Raw genomic sequence first — 25,048 nt, 5'->3', positions numbered from 1 at the left:
TGGTTCAATCCCTGGTCGGGAAACTAAAATCCTACACACACTGTGCAGTCAAAAAATAAGTGAAATGCAACTCATAATCTTCACCACTACACTAAAGGCACCTCCCAGAAAGAGACATCTGAGTTGGGCCTTCTAGCAGGTTGCACCTCTCCACTCCCAGGATTAGGGGGAACTGGCGAAGGCTGGAATATCCATTCTGGGGAAGGAGTCAGGGAACAAATGAGGATCCCAGCTCACCAGGACAACCTCAGGAGAGGCTCAGCATCTTGTTTTACCATGGAGGCAGTCAGTGCCTTTATGGAAATTTCTAGGGTTGGCCTCAATCCTCCAGACCTGTGTGGGGTGGAAGCTGTGTGGCTGGAGATTAAGGGAGGGGAAACGTCCTAGACAGTAAGGTCTTGGAAGATAGTGAGGATCAGGAGATTGGCAGTGGGTGTTGGCTAAGAAGAGAAAGGACGATTAAGCCTGGTGGGAGTGGGTGGCCCTTGGATGGTCCTGGTGCTGGGAGAGCCCCAGCCATAGGCCTTCCTACAAATCCTCTCTCCTTTTACTTCATTCATGATAAATCACACTCTTCTCCCTCACACAGGGCCCTGTGGGAGATGACAACTCTCTCAACAAAGGCTCCCGTCCTTCAGGAATCTCACCTTGAGGTGGTTGTGGGCTGGGAGACTTTGGTATAAAAAACTTTTCATTTAATCTTTCCAATCTGAGGAGGTGGCTGGTATCTTCCACCTTAGGATAAAATGATAAAACTGGGAACTTAAAGAAGCTAAGTGACTTGCTTGAGATCACACAGCTAGTAAGAGGCAGAGCCCGGGCTACCTGAGTTAAAAGCTGCTCTGTCAATGCTAGCACTGGGGGAAAGTAGCAGAAAATGCTTAAATATTCCAAGAACGGACACGAAAATGAAAAAAGTGAAAGTGTTAATTGCTCAGTCTTGTCCCCACTCTTTGCGACCCCTGGGGACTGTAGTCTGCCAGGTTCCTCTGTGCCTGGAATTCTCCAGGCAAACATACTGGCGTGGGTAGCCATTCCCTTCTCCAGGAGATCTTCCCAGCCCAGGGATCCAACTCGGGTCTCCTGCATTGCAGGCAAATTCTTTACCATTTGAGCCATCATTGCAAAAATTCTATGAGGTTTTCAACTTTTCCTAGACACGGAAGGGTTTAAGAGCATCCGCTATTACCACAATCTCAATCACAAACCTGAGAAATTACCAGCATAATGAATTTCCATTGCCTTTCTATTCTGTGCTATTGCTAGACGGAATTCACTCAAGATAGAATTCTTTTCCAAAAGCAAGATGCAACAACTCTCTGCTTCAAGGACAACTTACACTCCAATCACAACACCCCTTCCTCAAGACTGATACCTAGCTGGCAGTTAGAGCCTCGGCGGCAGGACTCATCCCCACTGCCTCGCACGCTCAGATCCTGACCCCAATCTCCACCTTCCAGGCCCTTCGCCCCTGTGCATTCTCAACGGAATGCTCAGCTCAATGTGGCGGGGGGGGGGGGAAGATGGGGGGGTAGGGGGTGGGGTTCTGGGGGGGGTGTGTTCTCCATCCTGGGGGAGGCAGCCCTTACTTTGGTGTTAGCGAGCGACACCCTCGCCGGGTAGATGTAGGAGTGGGACCAAGTAGAGGAGAGCTCTGGGGTCCCTGCCAGGTCTGGTGTTCGGAAAGCTTAGACCAGAGAGCACCGCTGGCCCGGCGCAGATTCCAAGGACAGCCCGGAGAGGAGCCCTCGCTGCGCGCTGCAGCAGCCAGCGGAAAGGTTCGGGAGGTCAGGCCAGGCTCACGTCCACTGGCGGGGCGGGGCGGGGGCCGGAGGCGGCCGTGGGTGAAGCCCTGGTGCGAGGGGCTAGCACACAATGGGCCGGAGCGCACGGCAGGGCGCGCAGCCAACGCGCCGCCGCACCACGTGGGCCGCAAAGCGCGCCGGGGCCACCAGAGGCCCGTCGGCCCAGGCCGGGCGCGGCGCGGCGTACGTGCGCGCACGCGCGCGTGCGTGCGTGCGATTTGCGATCAGGCGGCGCGGCGGACAGCCCGGGCGGCGGGGCGGGGGGAGTTATATTGCGGGGTCCTTCCTCGCTCACCCTGGTTCCTCTCGGAGCGGAGACGGCAAATGGCGGACTTCGATACCTACGACGATCGGGCCTACAGCAGCTTCGGCGGCGGCAGGGGGTGAGGCGAGCGTGCGCGGGCTCCGGCTTGGCGCGGGAGGCGGACGGGAGTCTGAGGTGGCGGGGTGGGGGATGGGGGTGGCGGGGTGGCCCCTGGGCGGCGGCCTTCCCGCGCTCACACCAGGGGCGGCGAGCCGTAGGGGCCCGGCTGGGCCGGCGGAGGCCGCGTAGAGGCGCCTGGAGGACCGGGGCCTGGAAATGGCGCGCTCGGGGAGGGTGCGGCGGCGGTTAGGCTCCCAGGGGCTTGCTCGAGGGACAGACCCCTCCTGTGTCTCCTCCGCCGCCCGCGACGTGTCTTTCCTCTTCCTCGGCCGCAGGGCCGGGCTGGCGTGGCGCTGAGGGCCCGGGACGACGGGCTCCCGCTTCCAGCCCCATCCCCCAGGACGGCAGGGCCAGCGCGGGGCTCTGCTGCAGAGCGGGGGTGGGGGCCCGCTGCCTGCCCGGCCCCAGCCATGTCCCGGCCGCGGCTTCCTGTTGTCAGCCCGCGCTGCAAGTGTGCTGGGCCGGTTTGGCCATGAGACCAGCGGGCTGTGTCGGGTCGGAAGGCCGAGAGAGAGGGGATTCCCTTCCGTTTTCGGGTGAGGCTGGGATTTGGCAGCTGGAGCCCAAGAGCAACCAAAACAAACACACACGGTAGCATTTTCCTTTTATCCTTCCTTAGATCAGAGTGCCTTACTGACAAGTGCTACGTGCTTACTGGCAGATAAATGTTATGACCTGGAGAAGGAATCGCATTTAGCTTCGTTCTGATTCTGGTCATGCACGGACTATATGTGCACCTTGTTTAAAGGAAAAATCCTTGTCTAGTGAATTAAAAGCTTATGGTGCTTAATTCCAGGGACCCACTCTGCATTTTTTTTTTTTTTTAATACACGAGTAACCTCATACAGAATTTAGGAGATAGGCTATGAACATCTTGATATTTGTCAAGGGCGCACTTTGCCTTTGTGTGATTTGCAGAAAGGATTACTTTCCCAGGAAAACACCACAATAGTACCTACTGAGGTGTCCAGTCTCCTGAGTTTCAATCCCAAAAGTATCTTTGTTTGGTGAAGAATGACCTTTTAATACTTCGGTTGGGAATGGCTCAAATAAAAGCTTGTTTGGGTGCGTGAGTGCACCAAGTATCATTCATGACTGTAGAACATGGAAGTTGGGGGAGGTGGAGCTACCTGTTATTTCAAAGAATACTTTATTTGCTAATAAAAAGAAATAGATGTTGGATTACATGTACAATTACTGCCTTTGGGGTAGGTTTCTAGACATCAAATTTGTAGTTAAGTCATCTTGAAATTTAATAACCAGTATTTTTTCCTTTCTCCTAGTTTCAAAAAACATTTGGAAGTACCCAGGAAAACTTAAACAGTAGTTCAGATTAAGACAGATCCAAGGAATTTTAGTTGGTTTGGGACTACAGTGTTAGTTGTATTATACAAAACCTGGGGATTTTTTTTTTTTTTATTCTTGCTTTTCACAAATGTACCAGATGTTTTGGTGACTTGAGGTGTTTGAGTTAGTCTTCCTGTGTGTATCAAGTTTTGACAGTTGGACTGCCTTAATAACAAGTTGATCAAAAGTAAAATTCTCCTTTAAGATGCTGTTTATCAGAATATTAGAAAAGACAAAAGACAGTGTTAGCCATTTGCCCAGATGCACTCCAAAAACTGACGTGAGAGTATTAGTTGGCACGATACATTTCCTAAGCTTTTTAACAAAAAATCGTTTTGCATTAAGCACTTTCTATAAATGACCTTGGAATTTTCCACTTGACTTCATCTTCATATAAAATACACAGGAGATATTGCTCAGGTAGCTAAAAAGTAGTTTTAAAAAATCTGTTGGTGAATTTGTGTGTTATTTTTTAAGGCAGTGTCTGGAGTGGGTCCAGAAACTTCACAGAGGACCAGACATGTAGTGGTGTGATCTGTGCCAAAACTTTCTTGTTCCAGATGGTTAATGTTAACTTCATCAGGTCGGAAGTTATCAGTCATTGGGATCCTTGAAATTTAACAAAATGATAGGATCAGATGATCTTCAGTGATCAAGTTATGTTCACATCAGTACTTGTCTCAGGGCTTCCCGAGTGGCTCAACAGTAAAGAATCTGCCTGCCAATGCAGGAGCCACAGGTTCCACCCCTAGGTTCAGAAGATCCACTGGTGAAGAAATGGCAACCCACTCCGATATTCTTGTCTGGAAAATTCCATGGACAGAGGAGCCTGACGGGCTACAGTCCTTGGGGTCACAAAGAGACATGACTGAGCATGTGTGCACAATACACATCTCGGTGCTGTTTACGTTCAGATACAGCGCCTAACCATTACAGATGATTACCACCTATGGAATGGTCCTGTGTTGTTTTATGCTTGTTTCTTCTTTTTTTTTTGGCTTCACCCTGTGTCATGTGAATCTTTGTAATTAGTTCCCCTACCAGGTATCAAACCCACGCTCCCTGCAGTGGGAGCACAAAGTCTTAAGCACTGGACTGCCAGGGAAGTCTGTGTTTGGCACTTTTGTAAAGCACCTTGTCTCTGGTCTGGGCTTCCCTGATCGCTCAGTTGGTAAAGAATCCACTTGCAATGCAGGAGACCCTGGTTCAATTCCTTAGTTGGAAAGATCCGCTGGAGAAGAGAGAGGCTACCCACTGCAGGATTCTTGGGCTTCCTTCAGTGGCTTAGCTGGTACAGAATCCTCCTGCAATGCGGGAGACCTGGGTTTGATCCCTGAGTTGGGAAGATCCCCTGGAGAAGAAAAAGGCTACCCACTCCAGTATTCTGGCCTAGAGAATTCCGTGGACTGAATAGTCTGTGGAGTCACAAAGAGTTGGACACAACTGAGTGACTTCCATTCACTCACTTCTCTCATCTAAAACACCTTAGATAGGATGTCTTAACTCTGTGATCAACTTGGGTCACAGGTGAAAGGGATGGCAGGTTTGTCAAAATCTAAAAACTTGGGTTTTAATAGTAATTATACATTCCCTGTAAGTTTATTTTGTAGTTGTGTGTAATAACCAGTATGGTTGTCAGGAAGCAATGTTGAACTACTGCTCTATTTCCCCAGCCTCTAAAGGCATGTTCCCAGCAGCAGAGGGGAGAACCAGGGACTGCATTGTTGCTCAGAAATCGAGTCAAAACAGAATTCCAAATTATCAGTTGATTGTACCAGATCTTGAGTGTATTTTTGTTTTGCACTTTGCTAACCTAGCTTTCTGAGGTTCTGATTTTTCATTTGCCTTTGGCAATAACGTGCCATTGACACTAATTTTACATTTCTAACTACAAAAGGCCTTTTGAGTGCTGAACCTAAAAGGAGCATCGATCCTGAGAGTTCAGTTGGAACTTAGAATTAACAAGAATTGATATTGCTGGAATGGTACCTGCTAAAAATGAATTAAACTACAAAGTTAAATATTCTTTATTAAATTCCAGCGGGGGGAGGTTAGAATTCTGATCTTTGAGTCTTATAGGGCTTAACCTTGGCATCTGTGTTTAAATGTCTGTTTATTTTAAGTCTTATGATGCAGAAGAAAGTGTATGAAAGCTAACTAGTTTCACTGATGACAGGATCTGTAAAGGTGTTGAAAGGCATATTGTGAAAACCTATCAAATGGCAAATATTTCCTTTGGAGTTAGTGAGAATGGGAAAGTTTCTATTGAGAGTTAGCTGGAATGAGTTATTGTTTTCCTGGGTATATTTCTAAAGTCAGTTAAGGGAATGCTATTCATTTTATAGGCATAAAACATTTATAATAAGCATATATAATAAGTATCATAAATTAGTACCAAGTAATTCGTTCTTGTACATTATTGGTTTGTAACAGTTCATGTTGGACTATTAAAATGCTTCTGGGATTTCTTTAAAAAAAATCCTTATATGCTTTTAAAGTTTATATTTCTATTTGAAATTACCCTTAGTGTTCTAGAAAGACTTCACACAGAATCAAGGCATCTTCCCAGAAACTTGGAATGTACAAAGCAGAATGTTTGGCTGAGGGGGTCGGGGCATCAGGGAGTCAGTCCGGGATCAGATCCAGCTTTCCCTGGGAATAGGAGAGTGTTGGGCAGGAGACCATGCCTGGCTCTTTGCCTTTCCATCATTTGGACAGGTGGTTAGACTTGTACGCTCAGGGCACAAGTGACCAGCTGATTTTGATGGGACTTCATAGCTGTAATGTCTAAGTTGTGTTTGTGAATCATTGAATATCCTTGGATTTTTTAAGTTTGCCAAGCATATCATAGTTTTTTTTAATGTTCTTGAAAGGACCCTCGGGATGTGTTCAAGTATACTGATACTCTGTTGAAAACATGGCACCTCCATTGTACTCCAGCACAGGGTAGATGGAGCTGGTGATCCCCCCTTGTTCCACATGCTGTTCTTCTATAATTGGAATAATCAGTTGCAGTTTTGGAGGGAGACCCCTAATTTTTTTTGGCCAAGCCCCACAGCCTGTGGGATGGTAGTTCCCTGGCCAGGAGTTAACCCTGGGCCCTCTGCAGTGAATGTGCAGAGTCGTAAGCAATGGACCACCAGGGAATTAATTCCCTGGAACCTTTTGAATATCTAGCTTAGTAGAAGACAGCTGATTTCTCATAGCTGTTTCTGTATTCACTCTTAAGGTAGGTTGCTTGACATTCATTAAGACAATCCAGCCTTACAGAGATAAACAGAAGTGGGAGGATTGTTTTAATGGCCTTTTTAGATTAATTGTAGGTACTCTTAATTTTTACCTACTAAAACTTGCCAGGTGGTAATTTCCATAAAGGTTAATTGTAACAATAAACATCTCTTACATTAAAATCCATATAGATTTGTCTTATATTTTGAGTGTATCTTTTACCTGTGCATTTTTTTGGTAACATGATATATTGGTCCTTTGGAAAATACCAATTCACTGAGTTAATGCAGAGCTTCCAGAAGTTGACATATTTCACTATACAGTATCAAAAATCATGTTCATTAATGTCCCCATCCAGTTCATCAGAAAAATTTCAGGAATTGGGAGACTGTCAAGCGTATGTTGATAGATACAAGTTTTCTAAAATTCTGGGTTTTGCTTGAAAGCCTGCATTTTATCATTGGCAGCAAATAGTACTGTTAGTTTCCTGAAAGGGACAAGACTCGCTTCATTTACATGAAAGTGCCTGACACCCAAGTCTGGACCACAGTTGGTTAGTTCTTTCAGGTAAAAGTGTTGTTGCATGAAATGAATAGCTGGTTCAGCTTGTAACTCACTCACAGGAGGGCTTTTCCTCAAGCTAACCACGTACTTCTGTAAGCAGCAGAGTGCTTCATTCCCATTTGGTAACAGGATATTTTAAAAGTGGGTAGTATTTAATAAAGTTAATCGTGTTGACCACTTTATCAAAAAACATTCTTTGCTAAGGATGGCTTTTTATTTTCTGTGTGAACCACTCACTCATGGGATCTTAACTTAGTTCCTCGACCAGGGTTTGAACCCAGGCCCTTGGAAGTGAAAGCGTGGAGTCCTGACCAACCACTGGACTGCCAGGGAATTCCTCCCTCCCCTTTTCCCCCTATTTTTAAATTTAAATATTTAAAAAATCGTTTACAATACAGTGTTGGTTTCCGCCATACAGCAGTGCAGATCAGCACATTTATACATACCCCTCCTCCCTCTCCCCTCCTCCAGCCCCTCCCTCCGCTGGCACGGAGCGCCAGCCTGGGCTCCCTGTGCCGCGCACGACCTCTCACCAGCTCTCTGGCCTATACCTGATAGTGTGCGTATGTTGATGTTTCTCCATTCGTCCCACACTCCCTCCCCTGTGTCCGTGTCCACGAGTTCCATTCTCTACATCTGCGTCTCTATTCCTTCCCTGCAAATAGGTTGTGGTACATACATACAATGGAATAGTATTCAGCCATTAAAAAACACATTTGAGTCAGTTCTAGTGAAGTGGATGAACCTAGAACCTGTTAGACACAGTGAAGTCAGAAAGAGGAAAACAAATATAGTATGTTAGTGCATATATATGGATTCTAGACAGATGGTATTTGATGAACTGTTTTCTTTTTTTAAATACTGCAAGTGCACGAGTAATGGTACAGTGTGGTGCCCCTGTCTTGACTTACATGGCGGCCGACAGCAAGATCTGTGGGGGTCTCTGCACACTTCGGTTTAACAGGACTACTACAGCTGGTTAGCCCATGGAACTGTTAAATGGAAGAAAGGTTTGCCTCTGGGGAGACAGAGCCAGAACCAAATAAAGGATCCTGTAATGTTCTTTTAGAGGCCATCTGAAAATCTAAATGAGTACCCATCTTGGTGAAAGAGGCTACTTCAATCCTAAAGTAGTTGGCAGGCTTGTGGCTTCATTCCTTCTACCCTGATAAGGAGCAGATACTGTTGCAGTTTTGGAGATAAAGCAGTGAACAAGAGTTCCTGCCTCAGAAGGTTGCAGTTCTGCACTGCTTTTTGTATCTTCCAGATGTGACTGAATTACGAAGCTCCCATTCACAGCAGAGAGAGCCCCTTGAAATAGGGCTCACTGAAGAGCTCACCCCAGACACTGCCCCCCACACCACCTCCAGTGTTCACCAGAAACTTGGAGAGGCTTTCATGCACATCCTGTAGTAATGATAGTTGTCAGGATAAAGGGATTTAATTCTGAGTGCTAACAGAAGGCCTTGGGAAATCCATACTTAGAGAAAGATCTGCTTGGGAGTGCAGTGTCTTCAAGTCGGTCCATGGGCTTGGTTTTTAAAACCTAAGCTCAAATTGAAATGTAATGTGACATCTTGGATGAGATCCTGGGACGTGAAAATGACAGACAGTAGGTGACAGCTAAGAAAACCTGAATAAACTGAGCTTTAGTTGGTAAATGTATTGATGTTGGTTCAGTGGTTGTAATCAGTGTGTCTTACTAAAGTGAGATGTTAACAGGTAAGGGGGCTGGTAAGATGTTAATGAAATAAGGGGCTGGCTTTTGACAGCCTTACCTTTTTTGTTTATTGTCTCAAAATGAAGTAAATTACACATTTTGACCTTTCTTTGCACACTCAGAGGGTTTTGTCTTTGTTGCTTTCTTGCATTTTATTCTCAGAAAGGCAGCCTTACTGGGGATTTATATAGGATCTAGGAAGAGTGCCTCATGCCACGTGATATATGCTAGTAAGTGTTCGTGGGTGGCAACGTGAAAGACCAAAGCTATTGATCAGCCCTACTGGAGCCATGGGGTTCTCAAGGCAAGAATACTGAAAGATGATGCTGTGAAAGTGCTGCACTCAATATGCCAGCAAATTTGGAAAACTCAGCAGTGGCCACAGGACTGGAAAAGGTCAGTTTTCATTCCAGTCCCAAAGAAAGGAAATGCAAACGAATGCTCAGACTACTGCACAATTGCACTCATCTCACATGCTAGTAAACTCATGCTCAAAATTCTCCAAGCCAGGCTTCAGCAATACGTGCATGAACTTCCTGATGTTCAAGCTGGTTTTAGAAAAGGCAGAGGAACCAAAGATCAAATTGCCAACATCTGGATCATGGAAAAAGCAAGAGAGTTCCAGAAAAACATCTATTTCCGCTTTCTTGACTATGCCAAAGCCTTTGACTGTGTGGATCACAATAAACTGTGGAAAATTCTGAAAGAGATGGGAATACCAGACCATCTAACCTGCCTCTTGAGAAATCTGTATGCAGGTCAGGAAGCAACAGTTAGAACTGGACATGGAACAACAGACTGGTTCCAAATAGGAAAAGGAGTACGTCAAGGCTGTATATTGTCACCTGCTTATTTAACTTATATGCAGAGTACATCATGAGAAACGCTGGGCTGGAAGAAGCACAAGCTGGAATCAAGATTGCCGGGAGAAATATCAATAACCTCAGATATGCAGATGACACCACCCTTACGGCAGAAAGTGAAGAGGAGCTAAAAAGCCTCTTGATGAAAGTGAAAGAGGAGAGCGAAAAAGTTGGCTTAAAGCTCAACATTCAGAAAACGAAGATCAGGGCATCTGGTTCCATCACTTCATGGGAAATAGATGGGGAAACAGTGGATAGAGTGTCAGACTTTTTTGGGGGGGGGCTCCAAAATCACTGCAGATGGTGATTACAGTCATGAAATTAAAAGACGCTTACTCCTTGGAAGAAAAGTTATGACCAACCTAGATAGTATATTCAAAAGCAGAGACATTACTTTGCCGACTAAGGTCCGTCTAGTCAAGGCTATGGCTTTTCCTGTGGTCATGTATGGATGTGAGAGTTGGACTGTGAAGAAGGCTGAGTGCCGAAGAATTGATGCTTTTGAACTGTGGTGTTGGAGAAGATGCTTGAGAGTCCCTTGGACTGCAAGGAGATCCAACCAGTCCATTCTGAAGGAGATCAACCCTGGGATTTCTTTGGAAGGATGCTGAAGCTGAAACTCCAGTACTTTGGCCACCTCATGAGAAGAGTTCAGTTCAGTTCAGTTCAGTTGCTCAGTCATGTCCGACTCTTTGCGACCCCATGAATCGCAGCACGCCAGGCCTCCCTGTCCATCACCATCACCCAAAGTTCACTCAGACTCACGTCCATCGAGTCCGTGATGCCATCCAGCCATCTCATCCTCTGTCGTCCCTTTCTCCTCCTGCCCCCAATCCCTCCCAGCATCAGAGTCTTTTCCAATGAGTCCACTCTTCGCATGAGGTGGCCAGAGTACTGGAGTTTCAGCTTTAGCATCATTCCTTACAAAGAAATCCCAGGGTTGATCTCCTTCAGAATGGACTGGTTGGATCTCCTTGCAGTCCAAGGGACTCTCAAGAGTCTTCTCTAACACCACAGTTCAAAAGCATCAATTCTTCAGCGCTCAGCCTTCTTCACAGTCCAACTCTCACATCCATTCATGACCACAGGAAAAGCCATAGCCTTGACTAGACGGACCTTAGTAATGTCGGCAAAGTAATGTCTCTGCTTTTGAATATACTATCTAGGTTGGTCATAACTTTTCTTCCAAGGAGTAAGCATCTTTTAATCTCATCGCTGCAGTCACCATCTGCAGTGATTTTGGAACCGAAAAAAATAAAGTCTGACACTGTTTCCACTGTTTCCCCATCTGTTTCCCATGAAGTGATGGGACCAGATGCCATGATCTTCGTTTTCTGAATGTTGAGCTTTAAGCCAACTTTTTCACTCTCCTCTTTCACTTTCATCAAGAGGCTTTTTAGCTCCTCTTCACTTTCTGCCATAAGGGTGGTGTCATTTGCATATCTGAGGTTATTGATATTTCTCCCGGCAGAGTTGACTCATTGGAAAAGACTCTGATGCTGGGAGGGATTGGGGGCAGGAGGAGAAGGGGACGACCGAGGATGAGATGGCTGGATGGCATCACAGGCTTGATGGACCTGAGTCTGAGTGAACTCCGGGAGATGGTGATGAACAGGGAGGCCTGGCGTGCTGCGATTCATGGGGTCGCAAAGAGTTGGACACAACTGAGTGACTGAACTGAACTGGAGCCAACCCAGTTATCACCTAGAAGTACTAGAGGCAGAGAACGCCTGATGTTCCAGTTAGCCCAGAGGTTAATACGCCAGGCCATGGTACCTTGTTACTGGTCTTAAATGACAGCAACAAGACCTAAGTTCTGTATAGTTGTTTTTGTGCCGGGTCTTCACTGCTGCACCTAGGCTTTCTCTAGCTGTGGCGAGTGGGGGCTACTCTTCCAGTTGCAGTGGGTTAGCTTCTTGTTGCAGTGGCTTCTGTTGCTGCGGAGCACGGGCTCTGGGGCACATGACTCGGCAGTTGTGGGGCTTAGTTGCTCCACAGCATATGGGATCTTCCCGGACCAGGGATCGGACCCGTGTCCCCTGCATTGATTGACACGGGGCTTCCTATCCGTGCCCCACCAGTGATGTCCTGTTTAGTTTCTGATTCACTTAGAAGTCTTTGTAAAATTCTTCCCCAGAAAGAACAGCATGTGTCCTTCATTATTTATTATCTTACATACTTTGGAATTTTGTTTCATCCACTTACTGATTGTAATCCCTGTCCTATTAATCTCTTCTCTTCTTTTTTTCTTACAGTCACCCTTCCTCCAGTCTCCTCTCCTCTTTATCTTTGCTATTCACATTATCATGTTGAGTTCAGTGTTTTGTCTGCTGTCTGGAAAATAGAGTTCAAGTGGCTTTTGCGCCACCCTGCAGAGATGGTGCTCATTACTGTCTCCTGAATTTTCTGTCATCTTTTACTTGGGATGTGATTTCTTCTTTGTAGATGCCTGGACCCCCGTAGCTGAATTATCAGCTGCTTGCTAGTAGGAATTGAGTCTTAGGTTTGTGCCCTTTATATGGTGCTCTGTATTTAATAGACATTCGGATACTTTGTTGACTTGAGTGAAGAAACGTGATCTGTCATAGGATTATGGTCACACATGGAGTTGAAAGTTGGCTTTCTGAAATGACTGAGGATGTAATTATTACTTTAAAACTTTCATGTATATATATATATTTTATCAATAGGCTGTCCCTGTCGGCAGCAGGCATGAGTGGGCAGGACCCTTGCTCGATGGGGGCAGGTGATGGGGGCTGAGAGCGCAGCACAGACCTTCAGCTCTGTCTTTGAATTGCAGCTTCGCCTTGTCTGTTGCCTGTTTTACGTCCACAGCTGCTAGTCAGCCTGCTTCTGCATGAGCAGCGTATCCTGCAGGGTGTTTAATCTACCCATAACACTTCAGAATTGTTACTAAACTTTTATAAAGCAGTCATTCTTGTGAAGTATCTTTATGGTCAGTCTCACGCTCCTCTATAACATAAAAATTTGAATATTTATAAAATAACAGATGCAAAAATGGAGGTACAGAGGTGATTTAGAGAAGGTCTTTTACCAAGCTAAGGTGCCAGATGAGTCTTCTGTGTTTTAACCTATTTTAGAAAGTGCTTTCATGTAACATAGCTTATTTAGAATAATAGTTCCCTGTAAACTTAAAAAGTATCTCCTAAGAATTTTAGCTCAAAGGCTTTCTGACATTTGACTTTTCATTTGATTGGTTGATGACAGCGTGCATCATTTTATTACTTGCATGCGTTTGCTCTGGGGTTTGTCTCAAGTTGCTGGCGCACTGTAGGCTCCTGGTAGAGGAAATACACTGAAATCTGTCCGGCTCCAGCCCCATTGCCCTGTAGTGTCTTCAGTGAACCACTCAGTGAAAAGCTAAAAACCACTCAAGTCCTATAGAGCTGAGGGCATCAGGTAGGGCAGTATTTAGGATTGCCTCTGTAATTTCTTGAAAAAAATCTATAGTGTTAAACCGCTGGCAGTTGTGTGAGGATAGGGTGAAACGAGAGGGTTCATGGGTCTGAGTTGGCTCTTTCCACAGCTCCTGCTCTTAAAGTACTGCTTGCCTGAAGTGAGGTTCTTCAGGCTTCCTCTTCCCAAAGCCAGAGCTGGCGTCTGACCATCCTGCGTTCTTGCTAGTCACGATCCTTATCAAGGCTCATGAGGCTCTGACCGCACTCAGTCAGAGGTCGGTCCACCCTGTCTCCAGTCCTCTGTCCAGCACCCCACAGAAGTTCTCACATGCCCTTTTAGCAAGTCTTTCTCCCTCCTGTTTTCTTGGTTCATTAAATGTACCCCTGCCAAATTTACCATTCTTTGATCCTCACCTTCTCACCTTCTCACTGATTTTTTTTAAAGATCATTTTAGCCCTTTGCCTTTTCTATGTATCTATGTAAATATATACACAAGCACGTGTGTATGCATTTACAGTTATTTTTGTTTTATTTGTGCTATTCAGACATAAGCTACTTGAGAGCAAGGGGCTGTTTTCCACCAGGTGTTACTTTAAGTGTTTTAAATTATAGTTGGTTCTCTGTTTTGCCAGTTTTCTGAGTGTTTGTACTGTTTTTATACATTCAGTACCCAGTCCCAAGGAGTATTTTCCTGAAAATGTTTTAGGTTTTATGGTTATTGAAATGCAAAATAAGCCACATTCACTTGTAAGTCTGTTTTTCTCTTATTCAAGTGTTGTCTTAAAGGTATTTATTATCAAACATTTGAGGTATCTAGAATTCATGTCAGGCAAGTTGTGGAATTTCTTTCATGATATTTCTAGCACTGTGTGAATTTTAAAAGTCAAGTTACTTTCCAAGACCTGGTATTAATGTTATACCTTGCAGAAAAAAAGGGAAGATTGCCTTTGGGCAGACCTTTGACTCATGTGAGGAGACTCATTTGCTTTAAGTGTCTCTTATTAGTGGCACCTCCCTCTTTTAAATTTTTTTCCTCTAAACATTTTGTTTTGAAATCTTTCAGGTCTGCAGTAAAGTTGAAAGAGCATGATACAGTGGACTGTAGTAGATTCGCAAGTTTCACAGTTGTCTGTCTTTATAGATTCATGCACACACACATGACGTTTGTGCCAAACCCTTTGAAAACAAATGCTGTCCTGACACTTCATTCCTAAGTAAGTTTGTCTTCCTGAGAGCAGAGGCATCCTGCTAACTGTAGTACCGATTATCACTCCTACGAGATTTAATGCTACAACAATATTTATACACACCAGTTTCAAATTTCTCCATCTGCTTTTTCTCTTATGGCTGTCTGTTCTGGGATCCAAAGGTCATACGGAGTCATTTCATTAGTCTCCCTGCCTTAGAAAAGTCTTTCATGACTTCTGTGCATTTGAAGAGTCTGTGCTCAAATAGAGGGCATGTCATTTAAATTTGTCCCATTACTGGAGATACTAAGTTCAGTTACCTGTTTACAGTGGTAACTGAGCCTTGCCTGAATCAGTCACTACTGTGTTGGTGTGGTTTTCTAATTACATGATTCCTCCTGCATTTTGTAGCTGACATCATTATTAATGTAAAGAAGAGCTCCCCTCCCTTTCATTAGTTTAGCAGACTAATGTAGGTTCAGAGCAGAATTGGTGAGAAAGTCCAGAGTTCCCATGGCCCCCGCCCCACAGAGGCTCAGCGCCCCTGCTGTGGACATCTGCATTGCCGCGGCACAGTAGCCCGGTCAGCAAGCCTGCCTGACAGTGTGCAGGGGGGTTCCCTCCTGGCGGGGTGCGTTCCGCCCTGTGGGTTGGGCAAATGTATAATGGCCCCACTTATTTTAAAATTACCTATAAAGCATTGTAAATCTCAGGTTGTAGATGGCCGTGATGGTGGTCGCTGTTATTCTACTCGTATACACTGTGTGTCAAGCTGTGTACGCAGCAGCATATGTAATTTCTCAGTAATTCAGTGTCTTTTTTAGTATTGACACAGTTTTCCAAATAAAGCTTAGAAAAATTGAGTAACTCCTCCAGGTAAATATCGGTAGAGCTGGGATTTAAACCACTGCCTCTCACATTAGCAATGATGTGATGGAGTCAAGGTCCTGCCACTGGTAAGCTCTGTGAAAGGGAAAGTCGCTCAGTCGTGTCCAACTCCTTGCGACCCCATGGACTGTAGCCTGCCAGGCTTATCTGTCTGTCCATGGGATTTTCCAGGCCAGAATACTAGAGTGAGTAGCCATTCCCTTCTCTGGGAGATCTTCCCAACCCAAGGATCAAACCCAGGTCTCCTGCATTGCAGGCGGATTCTTGACTGACCGAGCCAGCATGGACAAGTAAACGCCTCTTGTCTCAGCCGAGGAAATTGCATTGAGGCTTAAGCGAATTAGTCACATGCATGTAAATTTGAGGACCCAGCGAGGCAGTGCGTGGCAGAATGGAGAGTATGTATGTGCATAGTACTTGCACAAAAATCTGTATGAGAGCATATTATCCACCATCCGACAGTAGCAAGAGACAGCTATATTGTGAGTGAGTTAAACTTCAGCTTCAGGACAGGAAGTTGGACAGTGCATTTCTGTATGTGTTAGTATTATTGGGTGTGAGGGAGGGCATTGGCTTAGGTTCTGTTCTCCTTATTTAGGGAATAGGAGAACCCCTTTTCTGTAGGAGGATGTTCTGTTTGGATTTGATTCTCTAGGGAAATCTATGTTTACACAGATTCTGTATTTCTGGACGTTTTTGTCATCCAAAAATAGGCATATTTTCCATAAATGAATTTTGGAATACTTGGTCACTTCAGGACAATGTAGCTGGGTTTATTTTATCAAGGTGGGGTGGCTGAGTGGGAGACGTTTTCCTTGGCCCTCCGGGGCAAGCGTTGCTCGGGCAGACTTGAGCCCTGTCTTTTCCCCGCTAGGTCCCGTGGCAGTGCTGGCGGCCATGGTTCCCGCAGCCAGAAGGAGCTGCCCACAGAGCCGCCCTACACAGCATATGTGGGCAATCTACCTTTTAATACAGTTCAGGGCGACATCGACGCTATCTTCAAGGATCTCAGCATAAGGAGTGTACGGCTAGTCAGAGACAAAGACACAGACAAATTCAAAGGTGAGTTCAGGGGGGTTTTACTGTGTTATTGTAAGGGGGAGAGTGGGTCTGACGCGGAGGGCTCTAGTTAGGAAAGTGTTGGAACATTTGCCTAGTCCAGGTAGTTGAAATAAACATAGCCCTTTAACTCATAGGCCTTCAGTTCTACGTGGCAGGGAGGGGAGGTATTTATAATCTAGTTTGTAGAAAATGTGGCACACGCCGAAGTAAATCTGGAGTGTGCCTAGCCCGTGTAGCGATTCTGTCTCTGCCAGAGGAGTTCCCAGGAACGAAATTAACAAATGGAACTCGGGGCTTTTCAGGTGTACATCAGCTTGGCTGACCCGTGCATTTGGGGGTGGTTTTCCTGTGAAGTCCACAAAGTAACCTAGCACTTGTCACTGTACATTTGTGACTTCAGCGTGTGTGTTTGGGGAAATGATGGGGTCAAATTTCAGATCAAGTTAGTGTCTGTGGATTAGTCTCGTTAGGGCTCTTGAGCAGAGAAGGGCTGGGGATGGGGAATCAAATGGCATTGGCATCTGGCTGAATGGAGGGGGCTGTGCCTGTATTTAGTGCGTGATGCAGGGTCCAAGGGCATTTGGTTTGCTTTGTTGACCCAGAAATGCACCATGAAGAGCGCAGAGAGGCTGCGGTGGGGTGGGGGCTGCACAGGAAGCGGCGGTGCTGCTCAGCAGAGTGCTTCTCTGTTTTCTGTCGTTTTGAAAGCTTTCTCACCTAAGAACCTAGACCCTTTCATCGTAAATGATCAAATAATGAAAACCTGTGTACCTGTTAAGCTTGTAGAAATAAGTCACACTGCTAGGAAGCATTAAGAATTCAAATTCAGGGTACAGATATGTGGGTGAATGGTCATTACCAAGGCATTTAGAATACAGCTTCTCATTTGCTGTGGACATGACCATTAAAAAATGATTCCCACTAGGTTTTCTTTCTGCCACTTTGTTAGCATTCAGCCTATTTGGGAATATTTTATCTGAGGGGAATACAAATGTGGGGGTGAAGCCAGCCTCAGGGCCAAGCCAGTGGCAGCACTTTAAGAGTTTGTCTCACACAAGTGCATCTTCGGCAGCTCTAGTGTGAGGCAAGTGTGAGCTCTAGAGGGACCAGGCGGCTGTTGCCTGTTTGAGTTTGGAAGTGGTTTTCTCAGTTCCTCTGAACATTGAATCCACGTGGGAGAGGCATGGATACGGAGGTGCAGTCCGAGCTGGGGATGGGGGCTCTCCAGCTGTTCTTTGTGTGAGCAGATGGTGAACAGGAAAAGTTAGGACCCAGGCTGTAGCGCTTGGCTGTCCCAGTAGGGTTTGAGGGTGAATTGTAATCATACAGGAGGGGGAGGGGAGGGGGTAATACAGGGGGCAGTGTGAGCACAGGGGCCAGTGGGGGAGGGGGCAGTGGGGGAGGGGTCTTAACCCAGATTTAACCCAAGGGGCAAGGAGAGGGCATGGACTAAAGTGTGGAAATGCTAGTAGAAGGAAAGGCTTATTCAGAGGTTTAAGCGGGGAGAGGGGGGGTGTGGTTTCCTCTGCCAGGAGTGTCCTCTGTTTACAGGCCTGTGTCAGAATGGAGCATCAAGGACTCAGGTTGTCAATAAAGCACCCAGACTAGCTGTCTTTAATTAATTAGCCTTCTGAAGAGGATGTGATTGTTGCTGAGGGTGTGTTTTTTAGCTTTGTAAAACAGATTTTATACCAACTACCTGAGCAGTAAGTAATAGGCACCTTCAATGTAGTGTTCCTTCAAAGCGTGTTTAGTATCCAGTTTGAAATCTGTGTCTTAAAGCCCCGTTAGATATATTCAGAAGTTATTCAGAAGTTAGACGTCATTCAGAAATCAGAACTAACAGCTCTTCAATGACCCAAGCAAGGTTTTAATGTTACGGTTAAAAGGTAAAGCTTTATAAAAATAGCTACTATTTCAATACCCAAATAGGTTAGCACTTTTTGATAGAATATAGTTAGGAGGAAGGACTTCCAGGCAAATTCTATTTATTAGAAAGTAAAATATGCGCTTTCAGGTTCTGCACGTCTGTGGCCATCTAGGCGCAACAGAAGTGGTAGTTGTGATGTAGGGAGTGGTACAGACAGGATCCCGCTGTATCTTTAACCTGGAGTTCCTGGAGGAAGTCAGGGTGTGTGTTCTCTTGCAGGATTCTGCTATGTAGAGTTTGATGAAGTGGATTCCCTGAAGGAAGCCTTGACATACGATGGTGCAGTAAGTATATTCGGGTCTTCTCTGTGGTGGTAGTCGCTGGATTTTTGTCTTGCCAGTACTTACCATATTTTCCCCTTATTAGCTCTTGGGTGACCGGTCACTTCGTGTGGACATTGCAGAAGGCAGAAAACAAGATAAAGGCGGCTTTGGCTTCAGGAAAGGTGGACCAGATGACAGAGGTGATTGGTTCTTCTACAGCTGAACATAAAAGTTGCTCTATGCCCACTGATTACAAGTCTTGTAGGTTGTAGTAGACCTCTTATCTCGTGGGTCTAATTAGGTATTTATGAGCTTTTAAGAACGTGTAAAATCTTCTAAAGAATGGGTGATGCTTCTGCAAGCCTGGGTTTTTTTCTTCTTCCTTTTGGCAGCAAAAAACTTTTCTAAAATTTCAGTGAGGTTCCCATCACATGAGTTGTATGTCTTACATGTTTGTGCAGCAAGGTAATGATCAACCTCAACTTTACCTTTTTTGTGTATTCTCAGGAATGGGCGGCTCTTGAGAATCTCACGGCAGATGGGATTTCCGGTATCAGTATTTAAAGTGTCACCACTTACCCTTTCTGGTGGCCTTGCTGCCGTTGTATGGTTCTTGTGAGTAGCCCGCCTGGCCGGACTACTGCCTTAGATCCTCTCACAAAAGAAACTTTCCTGAAAGGTACCCAGGCACGCATTAAGCCTCTGTTAGAGCCTCAGTGTTTTGGGGTAGGACGTGAAAGCTGCTACGTCAAGGCCAAGTTGAACTGATCCACCTTGTTTTGTTACCATTTCTTTGCCTACTGCTCTTAAAACATGCCTATATCTCACAGTGAGTCTTTCTCCTTGGTAGGGTCTAGTGTGTACGGCACGAATAGACGAGTGTTACTTCTAGAAGTAGTGTGGAGGTTCTAGAAGCTTCCAGAAAGCCTCATACTAATGGTTCCTGGTGGCTCCCTCCTAGATAGTAAGAAGTAGTCCTGTTGACCTCTTTGTTTCTTAAAGGTGGACATAGTCCTTGATAATTGCTTTTCTCAACTCATCGAAGCAGACTTGTGGGTACCTCCTTGTGTCGATTCAAGAGGTCAGTTCGCATGCCAGGCTTTGAAGAGTTGATGTCCTAAACATTTCTCATCTCTCTCTCTTTTTTTTTTAATGATGAAAGTAGTTAATATTTGGTCAAAATGTCCATTGTAACCATAAGGTAGAAAATGAAACACAGGTCGTTTCTTTCCTGTAAACTGGAGCTCAACTGCACTGGCCACCTTGTGAGAGGAGAGCATTAGTGCCTCCCCCCAACCCTATCATCCCCCAGAGCAAAACTCTGTAGAAGGCAACTGGTGGGTGTGGGAAGAACTGGTCTTGGAAGTCGAAATTTTCTTAAAGAATTTATTTCCAGTACTGCTTTAGCTAAACAGACGGCTACTTATATCTCTTGAATAATTTAATTACCCCAAGTCCTGTAGCCAATCAGAAATGAGCTTATTTATAAAAGTACAGTATAATCCAGTAAACCTGTAATTTTATGTATAAGTTAGTCTCTGATTGAAAAATGCAGCAGACGTCATCTCAGAGCCAGCTCAGGTGTAGTCAGTGACTCAGTGAGTGGTGGCCTCCCATCTGCAAGCTCTGCATTCCCTGGTACTGAGGAAGTAGCAGAGCGAGTTCCCAGCTCTGGAGGTTACCAGAGGAACTAATACCTTTCTGCTGTCTGCTTAGCTTGGGTTTTTGTGACTCTGAAGCAAGACATACAGTGACTGTAGCCAGAAAAAGTACCTTGCGACCAACCAGTGTAGACTGTACTGTATCTAAAACCAGCAGTGCCCAGGTGGTGGAGTACAGCCTGTGCAGGTTATCTGTGTAGGTAGACCTCTCTGACTCTTTAACGATGTCTGTTTTTGACACACACTCCTTATTTTAAAAAAATTTCAAGCAGTACAAAAAATACGAAGAAGAAAGCAAATGAGGTCCCTGTCAACCAGAAATAGACAGTTTGTTAAACTGAACTTTGCAAAGGAAGCTCAGAAGTTTCTCCTGGATAATGTGCCTCCTGGAAATCTGCCGTCACTCTTGATGGGAAGATGGTTGTCAGTGTCAGGCCATCCTCTTTATTCCCCATTGCTCATGTCAGGAGAGATGCTGGAGCGAGGGTGTCATCGAGGCTAAGGAAGGCTGGCTTGTTTTCTTTCCCCTGCTGTGCTTTTGTCTCATGATCCTGGACGGAGTACTGATAGCAGTTGTGTGTATGTGCCTTGTCAGTGTGGGTGTGAGCTGATTTGTTTTATGCTAAACCCTGAAGCAAAAATTAATCTTGTTAAAGGGGAATTTACTTTCATACTTGGTGAGGAAAGGTACACTTCACAGTTTAGTTTGGGGAAAATGTCAGGTTAATTGTTTGAGTACTGATTAAGCTGCTTTAATGAATGGTGAATGCTCTGGTTGTTAAAAGTGATTTCACAAAGAACCTTAGACTTGATTGTATGTGTCCAAATTAGGTTTTCCCCCAGAGCAGTGCTCCTGCTTGTCTAAGTCTTCTTACAATTGTTTTCATTACTTGTTTTGTTAAAAACGGAATTGTTCAAACAAGTAGTCTCTGAACTGAGTTTCAGATAACTTTATCAACTTACAGATTCCTTGCTACCTTTAAAGACCAAAAAAAATTAAAACCTTACCTACCAATCAAGGTAGTTGATTCTCTGTATTCACAATGTTAGGTTCTTGCAAACACCCGGTTAGCATTTGTCAACCAGTTGATACATCACCGTTGTTTAATATATACGTAGTTGATTCGTTAACGGTGAGCTCACAGGTGACAGCGCTGTGACCCCTGCTTGAGAAAGGCTTCTCTGACCAGGCACACCCAGCCGTCTTGGTCTTCGGAGCACTAGCCAGCACTCAGGCGCGGTGTTGAGGTGCTGCTCTAAATAGCAGAGTCGCTCCCAAAGAGCGCAGAAAGTGCAGCGTTAAATCGGTTGTGAAAAGGGAACTCGTATTTGAGCCGAGGCTTGTTCGTAGCTCAATTGGGAATATATGTGTCAGGTGACAAGTCTTTCCCTGCCCTGTGCATGTCAGAATGACAGCAGAAGGCCCCAAGTATTGATTTCGGGATTACAAATCAGGTTTTAGTGAGTAGACAGATTTGCAAACATGAACTCTGTGAATAAGGGGGACCAACTAATGTATCAGAAGACTGTTCTCAAGCTCAGGATCCTTCTTCAGGTATAAGTTCCTACAAAGCTTTGAGCAGTGACACCATCCTTGGAGTGAATAAAAGTAGTCATCTGCAGGAGCTTAAACATAGAGGGCAAGTGCATTTGTTTAATTATAATCTTAAATTTTTATTGAAAGTGAAAGGTTGTACTGTTAAAAGGTTATCTTAAAACAATTCGCCCCCCTCCCCAGTGACTTTCAGTTAAATACAAAACAAAGTAAGGCTTAAGGTTCTTAAAAGTCCATTGAGAAAGTGTTTTTCACACTGAAGACAATGGCAGCTTACTCTAATTTTAAATGAGGTGCAGTTCACTTGTGTTGGTAATTATTTTAGCGGATGCACAGAGGACTTGGGGGGAAGCCCTTTGCAGCTGTAAGAGGTGTGGGTTGGATGTGTGGTTCCTGCTCTCTGACTCCGTCTTTGGGAAGGGAGTGGGCCTGATGAGAGCTTTGGTTACACAGAGGTACTTTGCTTTTAGAATGATCCACACCTGAATGGCAGCAGAAACTGGAAAAAGGGGAGTGGTCACCCAGGGGTGACTTGGTGTTTTTATTTTGTCTTCAAATCTAGCTGTGTGTGTGATTTTGCATTCTAAATTGTAACTTCTAAATTTCAGGTTAATTTTTTTTAACAACTATAGATTATAATCAGAAACAACAAAATGTGCTTTGAGTTTTGTTTTAAGCCTTGTTAGGATACAATCTTACTGGCTTCTCCTACAAACTTAAGAATTTAAACAGCTCATTTCTCTCCTAAGATTCTTTTTTTTTAATCTTCTACAATTAACAAAGTCTGTCAGTGTTGAAATTGCCCAGCAGATTCGCATTTAAACCCGTTTTGAGTGCACTTGATCTCGGAAAAATTTCTGATGCTGGACAAACTAAGGAATTTTAAATGGAGCGCAAACAGTTCACACAGCTGTATAATCAGCTTTGAGACGGGAGTATAAAAAATCCTTTGTGGTCCTCTTCCTTCCACAGGTTTCAGGGATGACTTCTTAGGAGGCCGGGGAGGGAGTCGCCCAGGTGACCGGCGAACAGGCCCCCCAATGGGAAGTCGTTTCAGAGATGGCCCTCCCCTTCGAGGGTCCAATATGGATTTCAGAGAACCCACAGAAGGTATGATGGTGACGTGTAAACGGGCGGCAGGAGGGCGCCTTCTCGCGACGCCTTGGTAAACCGCGCTGTGTTTCCCTCCCCCAGAGGAACGAGCACAGAGACCACGGCTCCAGCTTAAACCTCGAACAGTCGCAACGCCCCTCAATCAAGTAGCCAACCCCAACTCTGCCATCTTTGGGGGAGCCAGGCCCAGAGAGGAAGTCGTTCACAAGGAGCAAGAATGAGCTTGTGGTGGGGAGGGAATGGGGTGTGGGGGGCGTTCGCGCGAGACCACAGCCTGGCTCGCCCCCCGGACCGGCAGTCCTGCAGTTACCATTCCTGCGCCTGACCTTTGTCCTCCTTTCTTACAACGGAAACACAGAGCTTGTGAGTGCATGTCAGCAGTTAACAAGTGGTTTTTAGTACATTCTTGGCTTTGCTGTATCTGCCTAGTGCCTGTTTTGTGCTTTTTTTCTTCCCTGCCACTCCTTTCCCCTTTCCCTTCTGTCCTTCTCCCTCCCCGCTCCTTGTCTCCTTCCAGCACACAAGTTTCTCTAGAGGGGCAGAGGCGGCCGCCGTGCGGGAGCTCTCTGGGTTGGAGTGCTGCGTTTCTCTCCATTGCTTTCGCCTTTTACTTCTGCCGCACTGGCCTTTTCCTTTGCCTTTTCTCAGTGCTTCTCTTCTGACCTGCATGTCGAGTTCTGTATTGCTGTGGCTTCCGAGGAAGAAAGCAAGTCCCACGTTGGATAGCCCCTTGTTTTTAGTCAGCTGGGATCAACAGACAGCCTTTGGGACACCTTGCTTTCAAAACAAGGATAAAGTATCTGTTGATCTCTGCAGATTCCTTCCTATAACTATTTATAGGTAGTCCTGACTCCACTACCCGCTTCCCAGATGGGCTGTTCACGCGGAAGAGGCTCACGTTTCAAACAGCAGAACCTGAGAGAATGGTGTGAACTGTCGGTGGGGCGTGCACGCAGGAGGCAGACTCAGTGCCCTGCTGCGCTCGCGTGTTTTTATCACTCTTCCAGCACTGTGTCCAGGCTGGTCTCCCTCGGGCACCAGCCGTGCTAGAGGCCCCTCTGTGGCTGGATGTGGTGAACTGCCGTCCAGCTTCCTCTCCGCTGGGCACAGAGGTGCTTTGGGGGCCGCAGGGGGCGGCGCTGTGCTGGGCTCACCCCTGTGTGGACGCGGCTCCCTTTCAGACCCCCACTGTGTGTCCTGCCTCACTCTGTGCTTCTCTGTCCCCCAGCATTAAGTCACAGTGAGAGCCTGTGCTTCCCACCGTCCCTTAATTTTGGAATGAAAATGGGCCTAGGATCTGGCACTTTACTCTCTCACTTGGTGAACTGAGAATTTGACTATGCAGAGCTGTCAGGTAACAGGGAGGTGGCCCAAGGTCACCAGGTCTCAGCTTCAGGACGTTCACTCCCACATAGAGTGTTCAGCTCGCACCCAGGGCCGGGCAGCTAGGCAGCAGCTTTTGAGCTCAGACACCTATGTGTGAACACATTTTTCAGCACCCGAGTCCCAGTTCATCCCACTGGGAGCAGTCCGGGCTCGGCTAGAGCCCCGGAAAAGAGAGACCCTCACCAGCAAGACTGGAGGGCCGGGGCAGCCGGGCCTGGGCGGCCCACTTAAGAAACAGCTCCTCGTTAGCTGCCGCCCTCGGCTTCTCCCTGTCCCCAGGTCTCAGCAATTCACAGAACTCTGCCTCCTATCCTTCCTTCCACCTGTCATCTTTGCTTCTGAGATAAGAACCATTTGTGTAACACCAATACTTACCTAAAGAAAGACATGCATTATGTGGTTGTAATCAAACCTGATGCTTTCAGATGACCTACTTACATCTTCAATGTGGAAAAGATTAAGAACAAAACAAATTCATCTAAACTTCTGGGCAATCCAGTTGACTTTTAAATGTAAGAATGGAATTCCAAACACTTAACACATTCAGCTATATGACGACAGAAAGTAAATCTATGGATATGGTATTTTGTGAATGATCTTTTAAATAAAAGAAAACCTTACGTAATATTTAA

General features: G+C 45.7%; 1 protein-coding gene across 1 annotated transcript; it reads left to right on the top strand.

Moving 5' to 3' along the window:
• Positions 2,026-25,048, top strand: EIF4H (eukaryotic translation initiation factor 4H). The gene is made up of 6 exons (XM_018040728.1): positions 2,026-2,188; positions 16,321-16,508; positions 18,658-18,722; positions 18,805-18,901; positions 22,890-23,027; positions 23,112-25,048. The coding sequence occupies exons 1-6, from the start codon at positions 2,130-2,132 to the stop codon at positions 23,249-23,251; spliced, it is 687 nt and encodes a 228-aa protein (XP_017896217.1). The 5' UTR covers positions 2,026-2,129; the 3' UTR covers positions 23,252-25,048.

Source organism: Capra hircus, chromosome 25, assembly GCF_001704415.2.
Source record: "Capra hircus breed San Clemente chromosome 25, ASM170441v1, whole genome shotgun sequence".
Classification (NCBI taxonomy): domain Eukaryota; kingdom Metazoa; phylum Chordata; class Mammalia; order Artiodactyla; family Bovidae; genus Capra; species Capra hircus.
Note: the sequence above shows the minus strand (reverse complement) of the source record. Positions and strands in the feature narration are given on the sequence as shown.